This window comes from Thunnus thynnus, chromosome 23 (genome assembly GCF_963924715.1).
Source record: "Thunnus thynnus chromosome 23, fThuThy2.1, whole genome shotgun sequence".
NCBI classification, from domain to species: Eukaryota; Metazoa; Chordata; class Actinopteri; order Scombriformes; family Scombridae; genus Thunnus; species Thunnus thynnus.
This window is the reverse complement of record NC_089539.1, coordinates 13,892,220-13,916,730: the sequence shown is the minus strand read 5'-3', so window position 1 is coordinate 13,916,730 and position 24,511 is coordinate 13,892,220. Positions and strand designations below refer to the sequence as shown.

At 41.4% G+C, this 24,511-nt stretch overlaps 2 protein-coding genes across 4 annotated transcripts in view; one reads left to right on the top strand and one right to left on the bottom strand.

Moving 5' to 3' along the window:
* Window positions 1–24,511, top strand: part of wnt5b (wingless-type MMTV integration site family, member 5b) — an 88,437-nt gene that overhangs the window by 29,229 nt on the left and 34,697 nt on the right. Inside the window, exon 2 of one of the 3 annotated variants that reach the window (XM_067581230.1) lies at window positions 15,405–15,490. The exons of 1 other annotated variant lie outside the window; for it this stretch is intronic. Coding sequence is in view for 1 of the 2 variants with exons in the window: in XM_067581227.1 (XP_067437328.1) it covers window positions 15,152–15,490 (339 nt within the window). In the remaining variant the exon portion in view is untranslated. Of the gene's footprint in view, window positions 1–15,005; window positions 15,491–24,511 lie in introns of those variants that run through there. One more of the 3 variants, XM_067581227.1, reaches the window with a different exon arrangement.
* On the bottom strand, window positions 20,024–23,869 carry fbxl14b (F-box and leucine-rich repeat protein 14b). The gene has a single exon (XM_067581234.1). The coding sequence runs from the start codon at window positions 23,209–23,211 to the stop codon at window positions 22,009–22,011; it is 1,203 nt and encodes a 400-aa protein (XP_067437335.1). The 5' UTR covers window positions 23,212–23,869; the 3' UTR covers window positions 20,024–22,008.

The window sequence follows — 24,511 nt, the reverse complement described above, 5'->3', positions numbered from 1 at the left end:
TTTTTTACATTTACATGCATTGCATTTAAAGAATGTAGCCAGAGTGACTCTAAATCTACCAGCCTTCATGGATTTCTCTCTTTTAAATTACTTTGTAAAACTGGTACCTCAAAGATGTTAAGCTGTAGTGTGAACAGGGTCAAGCTTTTTGAGTGAATACCTGCCTGCAGAGACAGACTGTCTGCCTTCCTGTGTGCGTTTGTACGTGCGTGTGTGTGTGTGTGTGTGTGTGTGTGTGTGTGTGTGTGTGTGTGTTGGAGGTGTGCCAGGGAGCCTGCCAGCCAGCCAGGCTGAGCTGGAGGGCCCCTGCTGGGGGTGGAGGGCTTAGGCGAGCCCCCTGCCTTCGTTGGCCTACTGGAGCATGCTGGGTGTATGGGTGGTCAATACTAAGGTATGTAAAGAGAGAGTGTGTGTGTGTGTGTATGTTGTCTCACATTTCTTTCCTGTGATATTTCTACAGCTACCTCTCACACCTTCTTCACATTCAACACCTTTCTCTTCTTCTCTCTCTCTCTCTTGTTGACGTAGAGCTCTACATGCTCTCATCTACTCGTATTTCCTTTTTTGCTCTCTCTCTCTTCATTTTCTCTCTCTTTGTTTGACTGTTACTTGATTGATGCATTGGTTTATGAGAAACATTATTTCCAAAGCAACAAATGTTAAGATGTAATGTTACAGTTCACACAAGCACATGTAGGTAAAAATACTTAACTTAATTTAATAAGCAAAAAAATCCCACTTCATCCCACATCATATAACCACACAGTCATCATGAAAGACTTTCTACATGCTTATGCTTTTAAATGTATCAATCATTCTTCATCAGGAGATGGAGTTGCTCAGTTGTTCAGTTGCCACGAAACTGTAGATTTTCAAATTTCACATTATTCTGTACTTCTTTTGGTTTCATAATTAATTAATTAATTGGTTTAAAAGCTCAGCTTGACAGAAATCTGATGATGAAGATCGTGTAATATGGTCAAAAGCTCCAGAGCAGGATCTGTCAAGCTCAATCTTTAGGGTCATCCGGCTTTGCCATACAGAGAGCAATGATGAAGCAAATGATGAAGCTAAACTTACTGTGATACAGTGAATTTATTGTACCTGGTTAAGTGATGAAAGGGCAGCATGACAGTACAGAATGTCTCTGTTATCAAGTACAGATATAAAGGTTGATTGACCCATTCAGAATCATATGCAAAAACATCCTTTAATGTTTAAATTTAAGGTTAAATATGGTTCAACCATGGGCATTAAAAATCGAGTCATCTGCATAGAAAATGGCCATTAAAAATTAGATATGTTGATTTATGTTATTTATATATACAGTAATGTGGTGGTTCACAAGGGGTCTCTCAGGGGTTGTTAAATGACTATCGGTGTAGGAAATACACAAAATATGATAATTTTTTGGGACTTTTCTATAATCTCTGCATATTTCTAATGAAATACCTTGTAAGGCCTCTAAAGATTATTCAAATGAAATAAAGTGAGAATGGAAAATCACTCTTTAATTGAACTGCTCACAACTCATGGATGTGTAACCTGTGACGAGGGGACATAAGGCATAATATGAGGTACATAGCAGTGGACCACATCCGTCACACTGAAAAATGTTAAATATTATGATGATCAGTGACTGGAGGCCATAGTTTACCCATTTTTCCACTACCTCCTGAGTAATATAACATATAAATAATGTATTCAAAGACATACTACATTAGTTGTGTTGAAAACATGTCTTTAGCTTTTTCAGACTCTTTCTCTACTCGGTTACATGTACTGATATAAATATAGTAAGTATGTAATATATGTTCTCTAAGTCAATACTTTGACTGTTAAATCACTACCTTACTACCTTGCAGTTATCTTCGACTGTTGTAAGTCATAATCCAATAAGCATGACCTACCAATCTCATTTATTATTGAAGCACATGAGTGTTTTTCTCAGCCTTTTTTATTTGTCTATTTTTTCTCTTTTTGTACCTCTTCATATCTGTATTTTCCTGTTTTTCTTTCTCTTTTGTTCTTTTCTGTTCACATATTGGCATGACGGTAAAGCAGTATTGCCAAAGCTTCTAAACACAGTGGGAAATCTCTGTTTCTTCCTCAACCTCGCTCTCTGGGGGATTGGTGAGACATTCTCTTATTTGTCCTGTTTTTTTTTTTTTTTTTATCTTTGTATGTAGCCGCTCGGGTGTTATATGTGGGTTTCTGCATGTGCGTGTACCTGTATGTGTGTGTATGTTACATGTGCAGAATTGGCAAAACAAAAGGCCCAGCATGTCTCCCCCGCTTCCATGTCTCCAATCACTGCCTCTCTCATCCTGACAACAACCCTTTTAGGAGGAAAGAGGAAGAGGGGCACAGGGATGGAGGAAAGGGAGGGAGGGAGAGACCATGGGAAGATGGAGGAGTGGAGGGAGCTGAAAAGAGCAAGAGAAAAAGGAAGAAAAAGGAAAAGAAGGAGGGAAGTAGGATTAGTAATAGAAGATGGAAGTAAAGGAGATAGGTGGGGAGAAGACGAGATAAGAGACAGGGGGAGAGGAGGTGACGGGGGAGGTCACGAGTGTCAAGTGTCACATTTACACATGTATAGGGGGAGAGGAGAGAGGAGGACGTGGGGGAGGGAGGGGGGAGGTCACAAAGGTAGACTAGCACTGTATGTGGTGACAGGACAGCGTTACCACAAAAATCAATAGGCCTGTCTGTACTGTGTCTGTGTCTGTGTGTGTGTGTGTGTGTGTGTGTGTGGCCAGTGAGTCCCAGCTGTAATTGAAGTCCCGTGTCAGCGCCATAGTAACACAGACTATGGGATGTTCAGTAAATGTATTAACATACTTTCACCTCTCTAACACAGAGCTCTTTGTTCTGTGTGTTTCATGTCTCTCGTTCCTCTTTTGTTTTTTATCTTTTTTTTTTCCAACAGGCATTCACGGTGTTGCCCTCGTTTTTACACACAAAAAGCAACAGAAGTAATTGTATGAAGGATGAAAAAAAGAAAGGGAAGTTCAAAGCCTACATGCTTCCTCATAGGTTGTCCGTTTTTGAAAGTTACAACAAGTTGTTAGATACCGGTGTCGGAAAGCTGAGGGACAGTGGAGAATGCTTTTTCATTCCCCATCATTCCCTCTACAGAGGACACTTAACATTTTCTCATTGTTAGATCACAGATTGATCCTTTTTGGCCAAATAGTCCTCGAAACCAAGGAGCCCCAGGTACTCAAAGTCCCTCTTGCTCAAACAGTTTAGCATTATCACCACATCTGAAGTACTGCAAAGATTAGGCAAATTAGACTAATAATACATGGATAAGCAGTGACTTTGTGTGAGTCATTGTGTTGTTCTTTGTAATTTACTGTTGTGTGATGGTCTGATGTTTAACTGGATGTGGAAAAGTAGATGTGCAGCAGAAAGGGTGGAAACAGAGTTCGGGGTCAAGATGCTTGCCCCCGTTGCAGCAACAATCTGCAGAGTGTTTTCTGTTTTAGTACAAAAATGCACTTAAACAATGAGCAAATAGAGTTACGTTTCATTTTGTCCGTTCTCTTCTTTTTGAGAATAGACAGGCAGCCAGATGCAAAACTTTGTTTAAACATTATTTTCTTTACAAGAAATTTCCATCCCTGATCTGAATTAGTCTTGCTTACAGTCTGAGTGAATGTTGGACACGACCTCTGGCAGTCTTGTATTAGACCAGTCAGTACTTCAAACTCCATTTACTACAAGTACTTTGGGAGCAGGGATGTTATAGGATGCAGACACTATGACCCAAGAACCAAAAGTAGAACTATAGGGTCGAGCAATCAGATTGAAGGTGAACTTCCTGAGTTCCTTAAAAGTTTCAGACTGTAAGTTGCATGTTTCTGTCCTACTTGTCTTTACCTGGACTGATTGTCCCATTGCCTGTCTTTAACCCTCTACACTTGTCCTCCTAAACTTACTTCCTTTGCACGACTCTAAACTCGCCCTTTGACAAAGTAAAGTCAATTTTGCTACACCTGCTCAGTCTGCCTTCTCTGCTTTCAGGTACCAGATCTGTATTCAGCTGTTACAACTCGCTTGTAACAGTCCCCTCGCCTTTTTTCTCGCCTGTCGATCTTGCATTTTCAGCAGTTATGGAATGAAATATTGATAGATTTCCTTCAGCAAGACACTTCCCTATTGATATAACCATACACCAAGGACACAAAACATGAAAAATAAAATACACACAAGGATACCAAGAATGAAGAAAGAGGTAAAGGACTTCTGCTGCTTGTAGATAAAGTCTAGAGAAGCTTTGTCACATGTTTTGTGTGTGTGATCAAACTGGTCACTCATTTGTCAGAAAAACTCTAGAGAAACAGCTTTTCTGACAAAGGGGAAAAGAGAGAAAAGGACGGATAACATACACTGTTAATATAACATTTATGCCATAGTGGAGAATACCGAAAGAGAAAAAGAACAGGCAGTCACTTCTACTCGGTGTATCTTTTTTCACCTTTTTTCTTTTTCTTTCCACCATTCTCCTCCAACTCTCTCTCTTTCCAATCACTCTGTCTTCAAAAATTTCCCCCTCCTTTGTTCCTCTTTGCCTCCTCTCCTCCCTCATCACCTCATCTCTCAGCCTCTCTTTCACTCTGACCTGACTCCCCCTCTTTTCTCCCAGCTCGTCACACACACACACACACACACACACACACACACACACACACACAGGCATGCTGACACTTATACTAAGTGCACTCACACACACCCTATTCCCTTACTCCCTCCTCTTACCACCCACACAGAAACGAGGACACATACAGGCCACAAAACACACACACACACACACACACACACACACACACACAGGATGGCCCCCCCACACACAGAGTACTTTCAGCACTTTCTTCTTTACCATACTCAGCAAGATCAGATGTCAACTCAACTGACGCAACACACACAGAGGCTGTATTTTTCTTTTCACCACGCTCTGTTTCCTCCTCCCTCTTATAGAATATATGCATTTTTAACAACCCTCCCACACACATGCACACAGCACACACACAGAGTGAGAAATGCTCCACAGCGGGTTAACCTCTACACACATCAGAGTCATGAGAGGAAAATAGATGAACAGATGTTTAGGGGAGTCAGAGAGAGATTGGTTGAGAGGCACATACAGATAAATAAGATATTTCTGTAAACCGGGATACAAGGAAAGATGAAGAAGAAAGAGGATCATGGGAGAAAAAGAGGGTAGAGTTAACCTTTAGCTAGAAATGTAGGCAAAAGTATCTATTAGAGTGTGCATACAAGATACAAAAAGCTCTCTGTACACACACACACATACACACACACACACACACACACACACACACACACACACAGAGTGAGCGAAACATGAATAAATGATTTTCATGCAATGACAAAACCTCCACGAGCCAAGACGCTCTCACACACATGCACTCAATGTGTGTTCACATGCTGGCAGCGAACACACACACACATGCACATGCGATTAAATGACATGCATATTTCCATGCAGGCAGCATGCAATGACACGGACACGCACGCAGAAACACAAGCTTGTCCCATGCTTACTGACATGGGAGATGTTTCAACATTACACACATATACACGCTTGTCATATTCACATGCACAATACATGGAATTGTACTACACATATATTCAAATACATGTCTGCACTATTTTGTACACGCACACACCATAATAAGAAGAATTTAACATAAATATGACACCTTTTTGAGCATGTTTTAATCTCAAAAAGTATTTTTTTCATAACCTTTATCACTGTAATTAAAAATTTCTGAGCATATGTGTTTGTCCTCAGCATTGCCCTGCTTCATATTTATTATTGCTCCTTCATTCACACTAAAGCAGTACCAACTTCAGTGCCTAGCTCAAGGGTACGGTGATAGTAGTCGGTGAAGGAAAGGAGAGTGGTTTTCATTCATTCGTTCGGCAGCTTTCCAGTGAAAACCATACAACTTTCACCTTTAGGCAACCACTGCCCCTGATATATATTTAAGTGCAGGCTGCCTTCAGCTACACACTCACACACACAGGGCAGCACGGCCACACACCATGTGTACGAGCCAGATTTGGCTCCATCCTCATGTCTGCCATACGGTTGATTCCTCCCCGCTGTGCACACCCTGCAGGCCAAACACCCAGCACTCGTGTGTGTGTGTGTGTGTGTGTGTGTGTGTGTGTGTGTTTGTGTGTGAAAGGGAGAGAGCAAGAGATGGTAGAGAGAGAGAGAGAGTATAGAAAAGAAAAAGAAGCAAATATAAAGCTAACAGAACTGAAGAGAGAGAGAGACGATAGAAACGTATTTTACCAGGAAGCCATGTGTCGAAGAAAAATGACTTAGTTTGCTCTCTTGAACTTTTAATATTATTTGTCCTTGTGGAGTAAATTCACCAGTAAACTCTAGGACCTGAGGACTATGAACCGGGATATGTTATACACTCTGGATACAGCAAAATGATTAACAGTTACATTTTCTTCCTTGCTATGTGATTTGATAGGACGAGTTCACTATTCCCTTGATTTTAAGAAGTTGTCACTCACAATTCATGCAATAACTCAAAGGAAATGATACAGAAGGTGAATTCTGTAGCAGAAAAACTCAATTTCAGGCTGAAATTCCTTTTTTAGTAAGCATGACAAGACTCCATGTAGCTCAATGTAGCTTTGACACATGACTGGGTTGTGATGACACCACAGGCGCCACTAATATCCACACTAAGGTGGCTAAATTTGAAAACACATCTTTTTCTCTGCTTTTTGGGCTTCCAGCCAAACTACACTGCAGATTTTCACACCCAAACATCTCATAAAACGGACAAGGAACTAACACCTGCTCAGATATATGTTGCTGCTGAGAGGGAGAAAGGTGAAGAAACCAACTATCTCAGCTACTGCCAGTAGAGCCCATTGCGTACTGCAGGTGTTGTCATTAACCTTTACTTATGTTTATGTTGTCTCCTTGGTTAACTGGTCACATTTGTAAATCACTATTCTATATGGCATCGGACAGAAACAAAAAATTAGGTCAGAGAGAACAACTGGAGAGCACGAGAGGACAAGGCAGAATTTAAACCAGCTGAGAACAATCTGGATCATAATGAGCGGTCTGTGTCTTATGTTCATGCTGTGTTGGATGGATGAGAAGGATCAGAAAGATTCCCATGTTAAGGACTTGCAAGTTGTCAGATGACTTGTTTACGTCATCTGATGACTCAGGGAGGTTGTGTGATCACTAAGTTGGTAATATAAGTTTGGACACACTTCCTCATTCAAGTGAATGGGAAGTTGTGTCAAAACCTTTGACTTTGGCTGATGTGAGACGTCCATGTTTGAAAAAAAATGAGATTCAGCCATTTTGCATTTCTTTTGCTATTTCAGTGTGGATGAACAATTCAAAAACAGTCTGAAACTGTAGTGCTGACACATATACTTTTCAAATATAAACGTTTTTTTTCAGATTTAGTCAGCTTAGTGTGGTCATTGCCTGAGAATCAGCTGAGAAACTGGGATGTGTCTATCTCATTGCTGACCCGGTGTTGACTTTGACGCAGGATTTTGTCATATTATTTTAGTGTTTCACAGCATTTTTAGATGTCTCAGTGTGAACACTGCCTAAGACCTTGAGAGTTCAAATGAGTATAAATTATTATCTATAGCTTAGCATTGTCATGTTACTGTATTTCAGTCTCACTACCTCAAATGAGTATAACAACATTTATGTTTTAAAATGTATATGCACATCCTTGTGTAGGAAGAAGACAGTGAGGCATATTGAGAAAGATGGAGAAAGCAAAATCAAGATGCTAAGATGCAGAAATGTAGAGGAGAGAGAGAGAGAGAGAAAAGGAGGGAGAAAGGAAGAAAGAGCGAGGCTGGATAGACAGCAGCCTCTGTGAACCTGCATAGACAAGCTCAGTCAGGCTGCTTTGGTGAGAGAGAGAGAGAGAAAGCAAGGATGTTTTGACAGCTCAGAGCCATCACAGCAGCAGAAGGCAGGCTGTGTGTGTGTGTGTGTGTGTGTGTGTGTGTGTGTGTCTCCATGGGTGCAGGTGTTTGTGTGTCTGTGCACGTACTGTATGTGTGTGTGCGTGTCTGCATGTACACAAAAGACTAAAGGCAGAGACAGACAGTGACGTTTCTTCTGATTCAGAGACAAAGAGGGAAAAAAGGAAGTCTAGCAAAGAGCCTGGATGAAGGACAAATAAAAAAAGACTTTGTATGGTGTATATAAATGTGGGTATACATATTGATATATGTCAGGGGCCTGCCACCATGTCCCATCATGCATCATTCTGCTCATGACAAGTCAAACCCCCTCATTAGAGGAGTGTTGATAAGCAATGTGTCCACATAGTTTTTAATGGTACTTTCTCTCTCCGTCTCCCATCACTGTAAATGTAGGAGTGAGCGAGCATGCTTATCAGCCTCGCCCTGCTTCACCTTCATTCAGCTCCACACAGTCGCACTGGGAGCTGCCCTGAACAAACACCGTCTCCCGCAGCTGCCACTGAGCAGCTCAGGAGCTGTTGGAGGTGAGGTGTCTTGCTCAAGGGCACCTTGATTTGACTGTATAATTTTTTTTTTCCTCCTTTTATTTGAAAGAGGTGAGACTGTTTCTGATTCACCTCACCTGCACTTTTACCAGCCAGTCTGGGGATTTGCACCGTTGACCCTTTAAGTCACTAACCTTCTTCTTTCGGCTGCTGCCTGTAGGCTACGGCTACAGCAGCTGACTGTAATTGATAGCTAATGGTTGTCTCACAGTGAAAATGTTTTGCTTCAGAATGTGATGCAACACAAAAACTTTTTGTGGAAGCACAGAATGTTGAAATTAAACATCCAGTAACAGTTTTTTTTTGGGTGGGGCACTTAGGGACACCGGAAAAAGCTGCAAACACAACACTTACATACAGTATATCATCTTTTAAGTTGATACACAGCTGCAGTTATTAGTTGATTAGTCGATTGACAGAAAATTAATTAGAAACTATGTCGATAGTTGATTAATCATTTCAAGTAATTTTTTGAAGAAAATATCAAAATTCTCTGTTCCCAGATTTTTAAATGTGAATATTTTCTGGTGTCTTTGTCTCTTTTATGATAGTCAACTGAATATCTTTGGGTTGTGGACTGTTGGTCGGGACAAAACAAGACATTTGAGGACATCACCTCAGGCTTTGGGAAACAGTGATTGACATGTTTCGCCTTTTACTGACATTTTATAGACCGAACAACTAATTGGTTAATCGAGAATAGAATCGATAATGAAAATGAACATTAGTTGCAGCCCTAAGATGATATGTTGAACTTGTTAGCAAAGTCTATATTCACTGTCCTTTTAGCTCTTTTTTGATCTCCACCAACTAGCTAACAAAGTGTTACGCCACGAAATGCTCCATTATGTTCACCAGCTAGTCGCTAACTTTGTCTGTCTGCCATGTGGTGAAGGGCAGGCAGTGTTTTTAGAGTTGTTTTTTTTTTGCTGAAAACAGTTGCCTGCTGCACACACTGCAAACCACACTGATGAGAGCTGTGAGAGTGAACCAAAAACAGTTAAGTTGCGAGCAGTAAAACCAAAACAAAGAGCTGAAAGTCGGTATAAAGTCCCACAGAACTGAGGGGAACTGTAGAGTTGAGTGATAACTATTTGTGGATTTGTCACTACGAGCAACCTCTATCACATACAAGTAGTCACGTGATCTATTGTTAATGTATGTAAAAGTATATTGATTACAGACACTTTAAATTTAGGGTAAAATGATCTTTAACATCTAAAACAAAGTATATAGTAGTTGGTGGAAAATCAAAAAAATCCTCAGTTTCCAGAAATCTCCAACAGATTACAAGATTTATCGGGTTTGTACAAGACACATGAGTTTCTTCTGACAGTCTGTCTCATACACTCTCATTGTTTCTCCTGCCTGTTTGCCAGACAGCCAATTCACATGAGCAAACAGGCAGAGTAAGTGTGTGCTGTTTGACAAGTGTGTGAGTGTGTGTGTGTGAGAGAGAGAGAGAGAGAGAGAAGATGGTTGTCATTTTAAGAGACCAAATGATAGGCGAATTGTGTGTGTGTGTGTGTGTGTGTGTGTGCGTGTGAGTGCCTGCTTGCATGCTTGCATGTGTGTTAACAATGTACCCTCATGTCCCCTGTGTCAAAGCCTGGCTAAATCAAGTGAACCATGCTGTGTGTGTGTGTATGTGTGTGTGTGTGTGTGTGTGTGTGTGCGTAAGTCTGTGTGTGTGTGTGTGTGTGTGACAGAGTGTATGTGCCAGGATCAATATGAACTAATCAATAGGAGAAGACAGCTAGAAGGACCATGGGGACGGCAGATACACACCTGGTGTACACACACACACACACACACTCACACTGCCCCTCTTTGTATTCCATCCTCAGTTTCTCTCTTTATCTTCTCTTACTCCACCTCCCATGTCTGTTTCTTTGTGCCTCTATTTCTCAATTCGTTTGTTTTTTTTTAAATAAAATCTCTTTCTTGCACAACCACACTAATTATCTGACTCTTTTCTCTTTCATCAAATCATATACTGTATGTCTCTTCCTCCTTTTAGTTTATTTTGTTTGTTAAAATTGCAGAGGCTGGCTCTGAGTTCACGCTTACAATTTACAATTACGCTTCCCTCCCTCGTTAAAACGGAGACATGGAAAATCAGGTCTGACTTTCCGACCACGACTCACACAGCTCAGTATTAGAAACACGCCGCGTTCGAGTAGCAAACAAACCTGTTACCGCAAGGTTTTTTTCAAGTCCAATCACATCTGTCAATGCAGCAGTGGATGAAATCTGTACCACTCACGGTCAGACAAGCCTGGCTGCTGGCAAATATGTGAGTGCAGCCTTTAGACATGACATGTGCCCCAATTATATATACTGCAAATGCTTGACAGAAATTAAAACACATGCCCCTCTTTTGGTGAAATCTGGAAAATCCAGCTACACAGTATTGATGCAGGCTGGAGGATTATTTCCAACACAAGCTTCCGGTCTCCTGCAGCTCATACCAGAGACGTCTTCCAGATCTACACACCTACAATTACCTATATTTTTTTATAGAAATGTAAATGTTGCTTTTGCCAAATCCTGAATTGGCAGGCTGGTTATCAGCAGGCACACCACAGCTCTCTGGTGGACGCTCTGGGTCTGAGGCACTTTCAGTTCAATTCACTCAACATGCAAATTGAAACTGTAATTCATTTACAGGGAGATAAGCTCGCTACTCTGTCTCAATAATACCTTTATAGATTGAATATTAAATAACCTTTTGATGGAGATTTTCTTATGGTTTGAATGTCCACTTCCTTGGTTAATTGGATTGAACGGGAACTGACCCGACTCTCGACTCAATCAAGTTCAGTGCAGGTGCGGACAAGTTCAGACCTGTTTGGGCTCTAATTTCTCTTATTTCCTTTGGGCTTGAACTTCCTTTTATCCATCATTAGTTAATATATATTTGATCTGAATTAGAATAAGTGAAACAATACAATTTTCACGGCAACTACGTCAAACTTTTGTCCTCGCAGCTTTCCATTTCATTCTCCGTGGTGTATAATTACTCATAATTTAGGCCCATTTATTTGTTCCTGTCATGAAAGCTAATAATTTACAGAAGTATAATTTGCATTGTTCATTTGTTATTCAAAGTTTTAATATGCATAGTCAGAGGCGTCAGAAAAATTTGGCTTTTTAAAGGATGCTGGCTTAAGAAATGTTGCTGGGGTACCGAGCTTGGACAGAGTTAAAACGCAGCTCATGTCACTTTTTGGGCCCAATCAAACATGGCCTGTCACTAATAATACTGTCATTTAAAAGGACTCCAAGGAGTGATAAAATATTATGATGTTTAATAAAATAACCCTGGGTGATGTCATCTGGGTTATTTCAGTTTGGACTTGAAAAAACTTTAAAACTTTAAAGCATTACAAACTGGGGGCACAGAGTTCGAAATACATGGACATATCAGGCAGGTTGGGTCTAATAAAAAGGTGATTTTGAGTTGTATTTTGGAAATTGTAGGATTCAGGGTTTTTAGAGTTTGACCCATACTAGAAGCTAAAACATGTCTCTACCTCTGCTGCTTTGATTATAACTATTCTGTTTTAACGTGTCTCTCACATTAAGTCAAGCCATCCAAATTTACATAAGTGAAATACTAAATGACGTGATTTTAATATATGACTTACGTGCGGACAGGGATACAACCACCATGACTGCAGGCATATAATTGAGTAGTTGAGTAGTTTTGATATGCAGTCAAAAGAATAGTTTGATATTTTGGGAGATACAATTTTTTGTTTTCTCGCCAAGAGTTAGATGAGAAGATCGATACCACTCTTACATATGTCTGTTAAATCTGAAGCCACGGGCAGGAGATTGTTAGCTTAGCTTAGCACAAAGACTCAAAACAATAAGCCTGGTTGTGACCAAAAGTAGAAAGAATTGTTCTATTACATAATCCCCTCTAAAACCAAAACTTGTCATTTTAACACTTTAACACTTTTGTATGGATTAAACATTATTGACATGTTGATTAGTGAGTTTTAGAGGTGCTAACTTTTTAACTCCTAGACAGAGCTAGGCTAGCTTTTTCCCCTTGTTTACAGTCTTTATGCAAAGCTAACCATCTCCTGGCTTCTTCAAGTTACCATATAGACATAATAGTGGTATTGATCTTCACAGCAAGAAAGCAAATAAGAATTTATCCCAAAAATGTAGAATTATTCCCTTAATAGCTTTGTATTGCCAGTGGTGTGCAGCTTATCACAAGTTATAATTGATGTTGTGTCAACGTCAAATGATTGTTTCCTCTGGGGTTCTTTGGTGAATCAAACTAGTCCAACACCGAAGGTTTTAGTCAGGAAGCCAATTTTCAACCTCTATCACATGTTCCTTACGCCTCCTCTTTTTCTTTCCTCTCTACTGTTGCCCTCCAAACAATCCTAACATCTACCCCCCCAAAAAAGCCCTAAAAATCATCCTTGTTAACGCAGTGAAATCTCTGTGTTCCACTGCACAGCATCTCCTGTCAAACATGTGATAAAACTCCACTCAACTGTTGCTACAGTTTTCTGTCTCCCTTTCTGCCCATTTCTCCTGTCTGAGAAAAGCGTGACAAATTTTAAACAGAATAAAGATAAAGAAAAAAGTTTCTCTTTATTGATGGTTGAATGACAAGCTGAACTGACAGGAAGGTACTGAGAGCCGGCAGCGAGGCAGAGACACAACCGAGTGTCTATGTACATGCATTATGCACATATACTTTCAATCCCATGTGCACAGACAGGAAGACAAGCACGCACAAGCGCACCACACCTCCCACGCTACCAAAACACTGTCTCACCTGACAAATTAGAATGTGTGTGAGCCTGCCGGTTTTTGACATTGCAGGTATCTGTCACATTTCTGTCAAAGCTTCACGTGGTTTCACATCGAGACAAAGAAACCCAAAAAGAATCCACATGTCATCCCCCTTCTTTCTCTCTCTCTCTCTCTCTCTCTCCCTGTCCGTCCTCTTCCTTGCCTTTCTCCTCTGGGTACTGTCGAATGAAGCAGGAATAGGGAGCAGAAGTCAACATCACATGCTGCATAATTCTCACTCTCCCATTGTAATTGCCGAGGTTTTTATAAAATATTCAGCAACAACGTCCATGGTTTGATTGTGAATGAAGCAGCCAATCTGCTGGATCTAACATTGATCGAGCAAAACTGCCTAGAATGGCTAATGCTAGGTGTATAAAATGCAATAACATTGATGATTTGAGTAACATGGCTCACACAGGTAGAGCAAATATTGAAGAAAAAGCCTAAGGATCTCTTAAACCTTGCATTAGACAATCTCTGGGACTGTAACACATAAGAAATATAAAATGGTATCTGCATTGTTACCTAATGAGCAAAGGGCCTACAGCAATAAATGACCTGATAACAGCATGCGATAAATGAATAAACAGCTGAACACCCATAGGAGTTAATGACTGAATGATTTTCTGGTTGAACTGAATGACAGTCCATTTATTTGAAATTTGGAAGAAAAAAAAATACACCAAAGTAGTGCTGAAACGATTCTATTTTGATAAGCAATTAATCACTTCAGTCATTTTTCAAGGACAAATACGTTCACTGGTTCAGGCTTCTCAAATGTGTGGATTTGCTGCTTTTTTGTTTTATATTATTGAATCTCTTTGGGTGTTGGACTGTTGGTCATAGCTTGTGATGGTCTTTTTCTAAGGATAGCAATGTCGGTCAGCTGGTCCAGACTGAAATATCTCAACAACTACTGGTTGGATTGCCATGTAATGTCCTCCTCTGGATAAACTGTAATTACTTTGGTGAACTCTTAACTTTATACCTACCAGCATCATTTAGGTTTTAACCCAATCTTTTGTTTTAGGACCAAATACCTGAAAAACTAATGTAATTCAGTATCCTTAGCTATATTTTGTGGTTAGTGCTGCTTAGAAAATGATAGCTAACACAGCCTTACAGAGCCAATATTGTGGCTGTAAACTCTTAGTGGCACTATTTCTTGACATTTTATAGACAAAAAGATTTACCAAGTAATCAAAAACAGTAATCAACATATGTGTTTCCAGATGAGTTGAAACCATATCTTCATTTATGGCCAGGACTGTTCCCCTAGAGAAAGAACTCATTGTAATCCACCAACTTCAATCTTTTTTAGAGAAAATCATCAGTAATTAATCATTTAGGGGTTGGATGATGTCACTGTTCCTCTTTTGCTGCAAAAGTTTGACTTTTTGAAATGGAAAGAATTACTTGTGACCTTCCCCTAAATTCTTACCTTTGTAGCAAAGCAGCTCATTACTTTCTGAGGAATGTGCAGCTGAGGTGTGTGCGTGTCTGGTGTCCAACTGAAAATAATTAGCTGGTCTGTTGGGCAGCGAAGTATGAGAGAAGAGAGAGAAGCAGCAGCAGCAGGATTTTTGCATAAAGTTTTTTTTTTTATATGTGTGTGTGTGTGTGTATGTGAGTGTGTTGTGCCAACCATTCTTGAATTTGGGGCGTTTTTCTGTATTTTAGAAGCATTTGGTGCTGTATGTGTGTGCAAGTGTGTGTGTGTGTGTGTGTGTGCGTGCGTGTGTGCATGCATGTGTGTGTGTGTGCCCAGACGGTATTTTAACATGGCTAGCCGACTTTTAGCAGCCCACAGTCAAACAGTGACTCACAGATTCCTCTCTCTCTCTCTCTCCCTCTCTTTCTCACCAACCTTACTTTTTTCTCATCTGTTTCGCCCTCAATTACCTTTTTCTCTCTCTTCTATTTTTTTTTTTTTACCACTCTCCTTGATTTTCTCTTCTTCTTCCTCTGCCTTACTGCCAAAACTGTCTCTCCTCTCTCCAGGTTGGGTGCTGACTATAGCAGACTTTAGGACAGAGGTGCCTTTCCTCTGCTCTTCCCCCCTTCTTTCTGTGCCAGCCCAAAACCCAGTAAGTTACATCATGATCATACCATGTTCCTCTTATTACTTCATGATTATTCTGTTGTTTTAATTGTCATTATCCTACATTTTTATGTGGTATTATATCCCAAATGGCTCATAGAATCTAATCAAACTCATTTCATAATGACAAAATGCATAAAGTCCCACTGACTTTCAGTGTGTGTAAAAAGAAAACATTGAACTATCCCTTTAACTGTTGTCCAGTTTTGATTGGTTGAGAGAATCAAAAAAGCAGAAACTTAGATAGGGATTTAAATTCCCCTGCTATACATAAGCAGGAAATACGCTCACATACACACATGCATGAACACTTACACAGCAAAGGTCGTTTCATCATTAGAGACGCCCAAATCAAAAGCAACGCCAAATGTTCTTGACTGGAACTACTGATAAAAAAAAAAAAGTTTCCTGACACACACACACATACGCAGACACACAGCCCCCGAGGGCCCCAGGGACTTCAAAGAGCCGTCTACTGTACCTCAGCGACACCTCAACACCAGATGCCGCAGAGAGGAGGAAGGAGGAAGGGTGGAGGAGTGGTGGTGGTGGGTAGAAATGGAAATGGTGAGAGGGGGAAGAGGGAGACCGGGCATGAAAGGGAGAGAGAAAATAAAGTTTGAGGTGGAAGGGAGAAAGAAAGAGAAGGGAGGAAGGGGATGGGGGGTGGGGGGAGAAAACCAAGCCAGGTAAAAAAAAAAAAAAGAGAGAAAGACGAAAGATAAGAGTGGGAAGTTAGGCAGGTGGAGATGAAGACACAGGAAGGGAAAAAGTGAAAGAAAAAGCTTCAAAATGAGGAAGAAAGAAGTTAAGAGGAAAAAGAAAGATGGGGATGAAAGCTGACAAACAGACAGGCAGAGACCTAAAAACAGACCAGTAAGACAGACAACGCGGCAGACAGGAGAGACAGACAAGGAGCCAAAGACAGAGAGATGTGGGGGAGGGCAGTAGCACTCTGCTGCTAATACCCCTGCTGCTTTGTTGTGAAGAACCCCAGTTCCCCTTTTAATGGTGAACTATTCCTTTAATGATAGCAGTAAAACACATACACACACACACACACACACACACACATACACACACACACGCACACACGCACTGCTGTTCCTCTCTCCCTAACAGGAAATGTGGTTCAGAGCACAGCTACCAACGTGACGAGTCACAGTTCAACTTTTACAACTTACACACCACACACACCAAAGTTCAAATGCAAAAGCAGCATTTATAGTATGAAAAGGTTTTTTCAGCCGACCTATATGTGGCAAAAATGTGGGCCTTTGTATACTTTGGGTTGCCTGCTAGCTTTTGAATTAACTTGTTTAAAAGCTGCCAATCATGTAGACAGGCAGGATCTGTGAGTTTAAAGAGAGACTCACACTGAGAGCAAGATGTATTTCCTAACATAAAGCCATTTGGTGCGTGCTTTGATCCCAGCTGCCTTACAGTGCAATGAGTGCACACATTTTGCGAATGGCTGCCGCGCTGAAACCTGCGAGTTACATTGGAAAAAAAAGGAACCTCCAAACCTGGCAGTGTTGGTGGGGATTCAGACCGAAAACAGCCCCGCAGTATAACGGTACTGGCTGCGTTGTTTAAGGTACCGATGAGATGAAATATGATCCAGGAAGTCAATTTGTAGTAACTTATTAATACGTTTAAAGGATTATCAGGCACCAAGACAGTGAAAAATGCTGTGTAATACTGACAGACAGGATGTTACAACTCTGTAAAGTTATCACGGCAGCAACTATTTTATCTGTCATCGCAAAGTAGAAATACGATGTAAGTAATCCACCATTAATGGCCTCTTGCATGCATGTGATCGGCCAGCAGAGCACCTTGACGTCAGGTCGCAATTGCAGAAAAAGTTGAGCCTGGTTCAACTTTTCTTGTTCAACAGACAACCCTGCACTGTTTTGCCGGAGCTCTCTGCGTTGGTAGCCTCACTGCGTCAATGACCGGCTTCATTCAAATAAATGAGAGGGCTGCGTTTTTTTTTTCATGCATGGCTCACAAGTGTGAACGCAGCCTTTGTGTCTCTGTCAAACTAGTGACCTGCACAGAAGATTAATCCAAACATGGAGAGGCTAAGTGTTTTGGGAAATATATTTATCTCCTTGCCGATAAAAGATTGGTAGCATGTTCAGCACTTAGTTCACAATTCTTTTCATACACTGTAAAACTTGTTCTGTATACAATAGAGCGATATATCATGCACTGTAACAATGTAATGCAGAACACCCAGCAGTGAAACTCCAGAGCTTAATTCACACTCAGCTCTCTCTATTCAAAATGCAAATTGAGACTGAAACTTATACAATAATGGACGAGTTTGTATTCCCCTCACAGATTGTTCGGGGGGAATTGTTTAATCGGAAGAAAAAAAAAAAAAGAGTTTTTGATATCGGAGCAACCGGTGCTTCACAGATGGCCTCCACCACCACCACCACCACCAAGGACTCACAAAGAAAAAGAGAGGGAAGACAGGCAGGCAGGCAGGGTGACCTGATGTAAAAACATGACAATCCTCCATACTGCTGATGTGTCCTTGAGCAAGACACAGAATCCCCAGTAGCTCCAGCAGCGAGGTTCTGGAGCTGAGCCTGACCTCTGACCTCCCCATGGAGGGTGGCAGACAAAAAGAGATTTTCCCAATGGGGATTAATAAAGTATCACATTATCATTTGAATGAAGCTGATTGTATCTTTGTCAGTTTACATTTCAGCCCGCGGACCTTTCTGCAGACACGCATGATATGACCTTGTCATGGCAAAGCCTCCTGTATCTTTTGAGAAAGGTCCGCAGACCCAAATGTCAAATGATAAAGAAACAATCGGCTATGTTGTACGCCTCCCACCTCCCTTTTCATCTGGCAATACTTCATTTATTCCAGTGTCACATCGCTTTCCTCTTGTAACATCTAGAGTTTACATCTATTTCTTTTGTTGCCAGTGTCCTGCTGCAACATTCAGGATCCTACCAAACCAACAATTACAAGGCACAACACATATAACACTAAGCAAATATAGCTGATAGCGCAGTTGTTAACTTTTTAACTGTTAAAAAAGTTAGATTTGTTATTCTCTCTTTGGCTTATAGACATGTTTTTAGATGTCTCTGGGACAAAGCAGCACAAAATGTCATATCTCAGCTGCTGTCATATCTCAGTATGCACTCATTGCAGTGTTATTGCACAAGACCAAAGGCCACACTGACATTCTCTCTCGCTCTCTCTCTCTCTCTCTCTCCGTCTCTTTCTTTCTGGCCCTCTCTGTCCTGTGGTCAACAATCCCTCTGCAGGCCTTTATCCCCAAATCCCCATGGACAGAGAGTCAGGAGAGAGAGAGAATGCTTAAATGCTTTGAATGATGGTGTGGAATGTTAAAAAGAAGTGTGTGTGTGTGTGTGTGTGGTGGTCGGTGGGGTGGGGGGGGTGGGGGGGGCAAGGAGAGTTGGGGGGGGTCTCCTGCCTGGTCTAGGATCTGGTATGCGTGACTGAACAAGAGGAGGAGAAAGAGAGGAAAAGAAGAAAAAAAAAATCCCCCACCAAAACCTGCCTTCCTAACTTCTAAAGACAGACAATGGCTACTGACTGGCCTGGCAACCCTCTCTCTCTCTCTCTCTCTCTCTCTCTCTCTCTCTGTGTGTATGTGTGTGTGTGTGTGTGATGTGTCACTTCACACACAGGACACGTCCTGATGGAAAGCAGAAAGAGGGAAATCTGCTCTAGCCAACTTTAGATCTCATTACTCCGCACATGCAGCCACACAGACGCAGTCCTGCCACATGTGAAATGAAACACTGCAAAAATAACCAAAACTAATACCCCAAAAACCTTCCATTTAAACCATGAAATCCACCAAATACTCTGCTTTGAAACCTTGAGACTGAATGTGAAACTCAACTGCCCTCCCAGTTGAGCTGAACACCTTTTATGTTGCATTTAGGGACGAGAAAAAAAAAAAAAAACCCAAAAAAACAAACAAACAGATGATGATTAAAAAAATCAGCAGGGTAGAACAGCTTCCTATAATAAACGCCTTGGTGATAATTAATTACACAGGCATTGCAGCCAAATCAAGACGGCAAGCATCCATTTTGAATCTCCTCGTAAATAATAAAACAACACAACAGATTTTTTCTTTCTTCAGCCCTTTTAAGAAGCAACACTGGACTGATCAGGGACAATACTCAAGGGATGTGTGGGTGGTTATTAGGAGCAGTACATTCAAATAAATATTGTAATAAATGCACCTGAATATGGACGCTATCATTGTAGGACAAGAACATAACAGTCCTGTGGGAGTCAAATTACCCTTTTGAAACTGATATTTTCACAAAAAAAAAAAAAAAACAAACAAGACAGCACAGTGACAACAATGAAGTGCCACACTTACACAAAAGTAGTCCACACCGCTCTTTTCGTTCATTATATAAATATCTTTAATTGTTTTAACCGTAAGAATATAAAACAATTTAATTTTGGGATTCTGCATTTTTTTTTCTTTACAAACACATAATATACAGTACATCTTTTTTATTTTCAAACACACACAGCTTTTTCAGCAGGACGCACATCCGTATATTAATTTTTCTAGCAGGTCATTGCATTACATTAAAGCGCGCGCACACAGGCCTCCGTGTGCGCACGCGCGTGTGCATGTGTGTGTGTATAAGAGTGTGTGTGTGTGTGTGTGTGTGAAAGAGAGAGAGAGAGAGAGAGAGAGATGTGGAGAGAGAAAGAGAGACGCATTCCGTTTTGTAACCCGAGACGGAGAGAGAGAAAATAATCGATTGCTCCTTATTCTAAGCATATGTCTCCAAAATGGACTCGGGGCATTTTTATTCAAAGAGAAGGAGGGAGAGATGGAGAAAAAAAAAAAAAACAACAACAACAACAACAACAAAAAAACAACAGATATCTCTACCCTCCTCTCTACACCGGTGAGAGCAACATGAATATGAATGCGACCTGTGTTGGCATTAACGTGGGAAAATAAAAACCCTGATTCGTTTCAATCAATAAAGGGTATAAGATATCTATAAAGAGAAATCACTTCAATTTGAAGTACGACACTCTGAACGACATTCGCTGACATTTATTTCCACCAGCATCCCCTAAAAAAAAAAAAAAACACCTAAAGCTTAGTATTCCTATAATATACTCACAAGTTTATATATATTGTGTTAAAAAAACAGCCTGATCATGCGTTTTGGTTATGTGTTATCTCGCATTATCACTATTGCATTATCACTGTTATCATTATTATTATTATCATTATTATTATTATTATTATAGGATACTCCAGGTATTTCTTCTAAGGGTAAGCTGAGAATCTTGTCTCCTTTATATTGGTCAAAGCTTGAATACAACACGTCTCTAAAGGGCGTTAAAGTTGGACTTTATCCCTAAAAAATAAAGGAAACAAACAATTTAAAAAGCTCTTGCACACAAGCAGAGTTTTTTTTTTTGTTTTGTTTTTGCATAAAGCGTCGTTCTCTTGTAATCTGAATAGATTTTACAGCTTTCTCTCTCTTTCTCTCTCTCTGGGAAATTGTTGCTGTTTATGGGGGGAAAATTAACAAAGGTAGTTAGATTGTGTCCTGGTCTCCTTTCTCCAGCTCTGCTCATGGAAGGAGGGGAGGGAAGGGTGGGGATGGGGGGAGGGGGCAGACACAGTCCCTCTAGGCACATTTTCTCCCAGTCTCTCATTCTCGCTTTCCTTCTTCTCCTTCTTCTTCTTCTTTTTTTTTTTCTTTTTTTTTTTAAAACAGTGTACACCCTTTGAAAACAACCACATACGAGGTAGCCAAATGGTTTTTTAGGCGTGATGGCTGTAGCGGAGATTAGTCGTAAAATGTCTCAAATCCTGACTCACTGTCAAAAAAAAAAAAAAAAAAAAAAAAAAAGAAAGTCTCAAGTTGTAAAACCTCACTTTGCTCAAAATGAAAAATCTGCCGGTTTGTATGGATGCAAGTTTCACTTTCAAGAATTTTCTGGAAGCAGGTGTCAGTAAATTAAGCAGATTATTCTACTGGTGTCAAGAAAATGACACTTGATTTTTTTCTTTTTTAATGTGTGAAACAAGCTGATTTGCATTGCAGCTACTCCAGTCCAATGTCAGAATTTATATTAAAACTCAATAAGAGATCTAAACAATTGTTAACAGGGATTTTCATGAGCTCATAACAAAAGTAAGTTTTAATTGCTTCCTATCAGGCAGAATATTAAGTCATATCAAACACTACTTTAAATCCTGCAAGGCCAACAGAAAGAAACATTAAAAAAAAACAAAAAAAAACCCATAAAATTCTGGTCACATGGGAGAAGCACACCTTACAGAACCACACAGGAGGGAAAAGGGAGGTTTTCTCTCTTTTTAAATAAGAAAAGACATTTCCCCGCCCATCCAACCCCCCTCCTCCAGCTCCTCATGCCCCAACTCTGTCCCCAAAAACAAAAAGAACAAAACAAAACACAAACCAAAAAAAAAGCATTTCCAATCACCTCACTTTCTCACTCTCTGTCATCTGCCAGAGTCCCAGGTTCAACACTTTAAGGCAGGGGAGCTGTGTGATCCTCTCCAGTCCCCTCTTGGTGATCTTGGTACATCCATACAGGTCAATGCCCGCCAGCTGGGTCAGGTGGTCAGCTATGAGCTCCAGCCCTTTGTCCGTGATGCGTACACACTGTCCAATGTTCAGAGTCCTCAGCTCGTGCATCTGCCTCACCATCCGGTTTATCCCGTCGTCAGAGATGTGGCACGAGCACAGGGACAGGGACTTGAGCTGGTACAGCCCCTGGGCAATGTACGCCAGGGTCTGGTCCCCTATCTTGTCGCAGAAGGAAACGTCAAGCCCGGAGAGCCTTAGGGTGCCCATGGCAAGGTGCATGGTCCCCGTGTCGCTGATGTTGTCACAGGAGCGCAGGTTGAGGCTCCACAGGGAGGCCATGTGGGAAAGGTGAATCATCCCCGCGTCTGAGATCCCCCCACAGAAGCTCAGGTTCAGTACCCGAAGCTTGGTCAGCCCCTTGGAAATGTGTTTGAGTGACAGGTCCGTCAGTTTCTGACAGTCCTGGAGAGTCAGGTACTCCAGGTTCAAGCAACCCTCTGCTGCGCTGCGGGTCATGCCCGCCAAATGTCCAATCCCCACGTCTGACACATGCCTGCAGGACCTCAAATTGAGACTCTTGAGCCTGTGGAGGCCCCAGGCTATCAACAGTAGCCCAGTGTTGGTGATGTTGCTGCAGCCACCAAGCTCCAGCACCTCCAGGTTCTTCAGATACTGGGCTATCCTGCCAAGACTGGAGTCTGTGATCTGCTTGCACAGACTCAGGTTCAAAACCCTCAGTGATGGGATCTCCTGCACAAATGCATGGCCCAGCCCGTTATCTGTGAGGTTGTAGCAGCCGGAAAGGTTGAGGGACTCGATGTTAGGCATTCCTTGGATCACATAGCTCAGGCTGCGGCGCAGGGAGAGGATCTGGACCCTCCGGATGCCCCTGGCCTGGAGGCTGGGGAACAGGGAGGGATTGGCCCGGCGGAGGTGCAGCTTGGCCTCCACCCCCCTCCACACTGACTTGTGGTAGGATGCGTCCCTCCAAGCGATACACACTTGGGCTACCCTGCCTTTGTCCCTCACGTCCAGATAGCTGAAAATCATGGCCAAAATTTCCGGGAAGAGGCACGAAATGTGCGTCTCCATTGTTTTTCAAAACCCAGGCATATAAGAATTAATACTCCACACCCCCAAGGCTGAAAAAGAGAACCCACTCAAACACCCCCTTCTCTTTCAATTATGCAAAAGTATCAACAGTCCCAGTTATCCACAGAAGTAAAAAAGAAATAGGAGTTGTTTGTTTCTCTCTCTTTTTCTCACATTGAACTGTGCAAAATCGATCCAACTCTCTCCAATCCCACGTGATCCGGTCTGGTTGCGCAGTAGGATTCAAATGCATTTAAAAAAAAAAGAAAAAGAAAAAGAAAAACACCAAAAAAAGCGTTTATTCCTGCCTCAACCCCTCTCTCCGCCAAAAGGAGGAGGAGAGGGGGGCGAAAGGAAGAAGGAGGAGGAGAGGAGGAAAAAGCGTCAATCCTTCCCCCTCTCTCTCCCTCTCTCAGACGACGCTTCCTTGTATTATACCTACAAAAAGCCTTCCTCTCTCGGCCGAGCGGGGATCCAGACGGTCGTACATTTCAGTATATGAAAGTAAAAATAAGACCGACACTCTTAGCGCCACCCATTAAAAAACATTTCCATGATAGAAAAGCGGTAAAGATAGACCTAGGTTGGCTTTGAAAGCAGAGTGAGGGAGAGAGAGGGGCGTCCTGGGCTCAAAGCCTTTGTCTGCTCTTTTCAAACCGACTTGGCAGGGACCCCGGCACTCTGCTCGCTCGGGAGGGGTGGCGGCAAGTAGTTGAAGATACATTTCAAATGTTAAAAACGGATTTAACATCAAACAACGACTATATGCGTGTTGTAGAGATGTTCTAAGTAATAGGAATTTGTAGGTAAATATTTTATAGGCGAAATTGTGCGGAATTAATCCGTAGTTTTATCGAATCACCCCTACCCCCTCCGTGTCAGGCAGTTGGTTTGTTCCGCCTCAGCTGGAACGGTGCGAACAGTTTCCCTTGGAAACCAACTTCTTACAATTCAGTTCACTTTGGGCTTTAACCCTTTGAGCGGACCACACAGGAAACACAGGAAAGTCAACTAGAGAAGCCCCTTTCAGTCTTCTAACTTGGCAATGAACGTTTAGTATTTTTTTATTGCGATTTTGTTGTTGTTATTGTTGTTTTGGAATTGCTGGTAGAGCGTTTCCAAAACGGCCACATAGTGTTCTTTGTCTGGTGTCAACAGCCTCTCTCCCTCTCTCCTCTTTCACTTACTTTATCATTGCCAAACCAGAAAATAAATGTATTACTGCCAAACCATTAAATAAATGTACATTTCCAGAGACTATCAATCAACATTTCATCAGTCCCAATATTGAGAGGATTAA

Coding starts and splice junctions, on each gene's coding strand:
- fbxl14b (XM_067581234.1), bottom strand. CDS start 23,211: ATGGAGACGCACATTTCGTGCCTCTTCCCGGAAATTTTGGCCATGATT.